This window comes from Magallana gigas, chromosome 7, assembly GCF_963853765.1.
Source record: "Magallana gigas chromosome 7, xbMagGiga1.1, whole genome shotgun sequence".
Taxonomy (NCBI): Eukaryota; Metazoa; Mollusca; class Bivalvia; order Ostreida; family Ostreidae; genus Magallana; species Magallana gigas.
The window spans coordinates 16,640,828-16,646,827 of record NC_088859.1 but is presented as its reverse complement, the minus strand read 5'-3'; the positions used below and the strand labels follow the sequence as shown (position 1 = coordinate 16,646,827).

Genomic DNA, 6,000 nt, shown 5'->3' with positions numbered 1-6,000 from the left:
ACGTTTGCGACGACAATCATTAAGTGCGAAGCCGTGTGTTCTTCAAGACTAAGTCTGACTTGAATATTCAGTGTGGAAACGAGTATGACGTTCAGTGGGGCCAGCCTGAGGAAGTCGATCGAGCTGTGGTCTTGCATGCTGGATGTGAGCAGGACATGAGGGCCAAGCTGCGAGAGATGGAAGATACCGAGTGTCTACCAGCCTCTCCTTCCTCATCAACTTCTTTGCCACCTTCGAATACGCCCCATCGTATTGCGAAAAATCAAATTAAAGTGTATCTCTCTTAATTGAATTATAACAAATAAAGAGTAAGCCTTAGAAATACCCGGAGTTGCATAAAATTATGTAATCGAAAGATATTGTGGGTATCCCTTGTCGTGGTGTCGTGATGGTGTACCAGCTACCCACCGTGACGGAGGTTAGTGTTCGCTCGCGACCGAGCCCCCCCCCCCCCCCCACCCCTCTCTCTCTCTCCCTCTTGTAACTGGATAATTTTTTTGAAAAGGAAATGCTGTTAAACCGTTCTTATGTTCTTACACATTTCGTTTTGCTGTTGATATTTCATGCCGATAAACAAAATTTAAACATTTCAGTAAATGTATTGATATCATTTTATGTGTGCATGTACATGTAATCTTATTGAATATAAAGCTACTACAAATATGTAAACCCGTTTCCCGTTATCGTAACCTTACCCCCCCCCCCCCAACCACAAAGCTTATATTTATGACTGTCGAAGTTAACTTTATTTGACTTTAGTCCCAATTGTTTTACACAAAAGTGTGAAACCATCGCACTGACAGGAAATCACTCTACGCTTGAACGCACAGAATACACAGGAATGTGGCAGGTAGATAATCTGTGTAACAATTGACCAAGAAGAATCAAACAATTTTACTAATAGTTATATCAAATAAGTGATTCATTTTATTGCGTTCTTTAACCGCTAAACGTGTTTAAGATGTTCCTTCCCGCAAAAAACCTCCATTATAAACCAAACGAGAAATAGAGAAAAAACACAACGAATTAAACTCTCCAAACACAGTATATCATGCATCACGAACATTGTAAAAAACTTATCTGTTAAACATACTTCTTATTTTCTTTATTAAAAATAAAACAAATAGAACGAAACTTTATCATGGAGGGAACACGTGGTAGAGCTAGCGGACTGATTTGATTGACAGGTGCAGCAAGTGGACTCAAATCTGAAATTGCATGATGGATTCAATCACAGTGTACCATATTCTTTTATGAATACTAATTTTATGAATATTTAGTATTGGATATTAGTATATTTTACATAAGTGTACGTTAAATTACGTCTCTCTCTCTCTCTCTCTCTCTCTCTCTCTCTCTCTCTCTCTCTCTCTCTCTCTCTCTCTCTCTCTCTCTTGTAAGGTGTTGTGCGATTAAACGAAGCCGTACGCGATATAGACTTTTTCTTTTGTCGTAGATAGGTTTGAAAACCCTCAAGGGCATGCCGTTTTCTACCCAGAGTTTGTTAATCACTACATGTATACACAGAAAATGATCATGACTTAAACTTTATATGTATACACAGGAAACGCATACTGAAAACACGTTATGATTCCATGTGCTTTAACGCAGCACCAACTTTATATATGAATGATAGTTTTATTATTGAATGGAAAAATAGATTTGTTAGTTGATTCCCGACATTTGTTCATTTCTCAATTTAAAACATACACATGTATTTACAGTTTACGGCGCTGTGCGTGTCAACTTATAAAATGAGAAGACGAAATTGCTCTGCGTTGATACGAGTTCATCTATGAAAATATTTGATTTTAAGATTGTTATAAAAACAGGATTATCAACTTATAGAAATAATAACTGAAATAAGCACGTCAAATACAAAGATATGTGTTCTTATTTACACATCACAAAATTTAACAGCGTAATAATCATGTTATGTTGTAATTCGAATGTAGTTTCCGATTTCATGAAATTCTATTTCATAAATATAATTTATTAATTTTATAATAATATGGACCACAATTTATTTACAATGCAGCTGTTATGCTTAAATCTGAAGTCACATATTTGACGTGGATTTACGCGACCCGCATTGTCTGTAATGTACAGTACAGGTAAAGTAACAACAACAAGCAGCAGCAGGAATAACGGTTAATCACACCGCCGCGATGTCATCACGGTCGCAATCCATACCGCGATCAAAAACCGCGATGGTGTATCGCGGGAACGATAAAAATACCGTGACGGTAACGCGGGCCAATACGGGATCCGCGTTGCCTGTACTGGGTATGTATGTAAATTTTTTTTTAAAAATCCAACCTCACACTTTTTGCCCACATCGCCCAAAACCTACCACTTAAATTTTCTTTTATTGTAGTATGAAAAGAAAAGGTCATTGTTAGTATTTTTTCTATTCGAAAAAGTAATTTATTACAAATGATTGTACTCCTATTTATACAGGAGACCCTTTTGTTAAATAAATTCTGACTGGTAACTTAAGGAATTTCTAATGTAATGTAAGGTAAATTATAGCACTTGTAAATCATCTTTTTATTCGAAAATTTGTAACACTTAACAGTCTCTAAAAAGAAATTGTATTGTTTAAATTTAAATAAAATTTCGCAGAATGATTGTTATGACCCGTAGTTAAAATATATCAAAACAATAAAAATTTGACCGGCAGTTTTAAATCAATGGAGGTTTAAGTATATTTGACAGAGGTGGAAATTGATAAAAATCCTACATGACGTCATTATATTTGACCTTTGACATCTAATATGACCTTTAATGAAGTTTAGTGGACATTAAGTCTAATGAAGGTTGTTTCCAAATTTCAGGTCTTTACCATTAACGAAACACAAGTTACACATTTTCAAATGATGGAAAGCAAGATTGCACAAAACTCAAATGAACACCTTTAAATATAGTTTTCAAAATTATCAAAATATGCTGTACCTTCATTTTTTCAGCCTTGAGTTATTTATGGGTATGATTTGTATTATTTTCTTAAGATAGTCGATTAAAATTAACTTTTATACAATATCAAACCATTATTTTGAGTATTTAAGGCGTTAAGGCTTTCTCAGCAGGCGTGATTTTCCCGGTAAGCGTCGGCTAGCGTGTTTTAGTATGATTCTTAGGAAATGGAAAGTTATCAACAAAAGAAAAAACCAAGCCGTATCGGATAAAAATTTCCGGCTACAAGACGGCACATATTTAGTTGTTAAAGTGGACTGTTTCATATTTTAGCATGTTTTTTTTTTGAAATTTATTCGTTTTGCATTAACGCCTCTTTTACTCTTTTCGCCGCCCTTAGAACCGGTTTTGCTGGTATAAATAATATTATGTGAAAGTCTATAACTTTCTTAGATAGTTTGTTTGTATGGAAAAATATTTGATACTATAAAAGCTTAAAATAAATCGAATTGAAGTCAGTTCCTGAAAAATGGGCTTTATATTAAACAAACACAGAATTTTTTAATGTAATGATTGAAAATATTAATAAACGATTATGAAAATTAGTAATTATGAATAAACTTCATTAAAAAATTAATAATTTGTTTTTATTTCTCTACGCCTCTTTTGTAATCTCTCTTTTGTAATGTAAAAATCGATCAAAATTTCTCTCTCTCTCTTTTTTTAATTAAATGTCAAATGACCCATATCCTCATACCATGACTCTTTTTATTGTTTAGTTAATCTTCGTACGTATGGTTACGAGTTATGATTTTTCAATTTAGTTTTTATTATCACTTTTGTCAGAACAAAAGCTAAGAAGCTATTGAAGGCTAACATTCATGAACACCATCATTCTGATTTAATGCTGATAGATAGATAGATAGATAGATAGATAGATAGATAGATAGATAGAATCATGTAGATAGATTGATGTCTTAGTGGGTTTTTTGGGGGGAGGGGATAATTGATTAAGAAAAATTAATCATGATAATTTCACTTTTTTATTTATTGAAATGTCTAAAATAACAAGAAAAATATTCATTCAACATACACTTTATTATTCTATAGTATGGGACAATGTAAAAACTAGTCTTCAGCCATTGATAATATACAAATGTGTGGTTTTCTTTCTCATTTTTTGTCTTTCGGTTTGTTGTTGTTGTTGATGATGTTATTATAATAACTATTACACATAAAAAACAAAATACATGAAAAAAAAAATCCAGGAAAAGGAAATGATATATATTTTAAAGTAGTCAAAATCGTGTAAGGATCATAACAAAATAATCAAAACTAAGAAGCCAATAAAGTGTTCTTTCCGAACTGATTGTTCGTTTTCCTCCATGCTTCGTCTAGAATTGCTTATCAGCCGAATCTGGAATATCCTCTATAGAGGGGACATAATTTATTGAATCAATAAGACCTTCGCTGTAGAAACCCTGAAGAGCTTTCATGCGAAAGAAATTTTGAAGAGACTTGATGCTTTTTACCCCAAGACTGCGCTCCACCTTTTTGACGTCTTGTGTAGTATAAGAAAATAAACCCCAAAAATACTTATGCGTTTTTTCGGTGACTATTTCTTTAGGAGCTATTTTGAAATCCATCGAGTAAATGACGTACATGCAGTCAACCGCCTTCTGATCCGCGGAACGACAAAGAGCCATCATACCATATCGAGCACCCGATTTGTCTACTTTTTCGTCTTTGTTGAATTTCCATTCAACGACCTTAATTTCTAGACCACGGCGAGAAAATTTGATGGCCTTCGCCCTCCTTATCGTGTCATCGTCCATGCCTGAGGAAGAAAACATCGTGTAAACTTATTTATACATAATGCTAACTTGTATAAGATATAAAAATTAATGAAAACTTAGTCATATTTTTCACACATTTTGCCTTTAGAAAAAAGGTTCATTATCATCAAAATAAGCACATTTGACGTACAGATATTTGGTTTTAAAAGATAATATTGTAAATAAATGAAAATGACAGGAAGCAATTAAACGAAGTAAATGACAGATAGCAATAAAATTAATTAAACATTAAAAATGATTAAGAAAAGCAATTTTAAACTAAAACATAAAAGAAATTCTCGTAATAATATAACACTTACACGTAGTACATGTTTTAAGATTGCTATCTGCCGTAGCAAGTTGTCATGTTATTACATTGGAAAACGTGTATCACGTTTTATCATATACTCATTTTTTTCTTTCTTGATACTCTTAATTTTACTGAATGTGATCCGATTTACCGAATTACCACACAAATCCATATCACCACTCTCTGAAACTGATGATGATAACAGTACACATTAAATAACGCAAAACTTTATTCATTCAAACACAACAGAAAGCGGCAAAGTTCCACAAGATCAATTGTCTATTACAATTGAATTGACTTATAGGGCCGGTATTGGTTTCTGTTTTAACAATAGAATATTGATTTCCGTTCCACCATTTGATTTTAGGCCATACACAGTAAACTATTGGGACCTAGTTCTCATAATGTATAGTGATTGAAAAAAAAAGTTTCACAGTCGTTGTCCGAGCAGTATAAGTAATGGACGATTTTCTACTTCATTTGGGCTTTTCGACTTTCGGTCGAAAAGACCTATTGTTTTCGTTCTGGTTTATTATCATTATTGTTCTCGACAAAGTTTTGTCGGCGATTTTTTGAAAACGGAAGAAAAAAATAAAAATTTAATGTTTAAATATTTTTAGCAATTGTTTAGTTCTCATGTATATCTCTTTTTGGATTTCTGGTCTTTATACTTCCGGGTTACACATGAAAAATAAAAATATTTAAAGGACCCTTGTATTGTTTGTATTTTTTTTATTATAAACTAAGAAATTTTGGATTTAGATACTTCATGGTACGCCAGGCACTCCTAAGTTTTCGTTTATAAGTGCTACCCCATTTTCTCTGTTATCAGTGCTACCTTGATTTCCGGCATTCAGTAAACTTCCTCTTACCATACTACACCTGTCGTGATTATCTTTTATTTATTGGCGTGGTGGCAGCGGTATTCGACCCCCACGT

The 6,000-nt window shown here is 33.2% G+C and overlaps 1 protein-coding gene across 2 annotated transcripts in view; it reads right to left on the bottom strand.

The window, feature by feature from the left end:
• Nucleotides 1-3,940: 3,940 nt before the first annotated feature.
• The window catches only part of LOC136269792 (uncharacterized), an 88,115-nt gene continuing 86,055 nt past the window's right edge, over nucleotides 3,941-6,000 (bottom strand). For both annotated transcript variants that reach the window (XM_066064990.1, XM_066064991.1), the window contains one exon: nucleotides 3,941-4,753. In XM_066064990.1, the coding sequence (XP_065921062.1) occupies nucleotides 4,311-4,753 (443 nt within the window). In that variant the 3' untranslated portion in view covers nucleotides 3,941-4,310. The remainder of the gene's footprint in view (nucleotides 4,754-6,000) is intronic.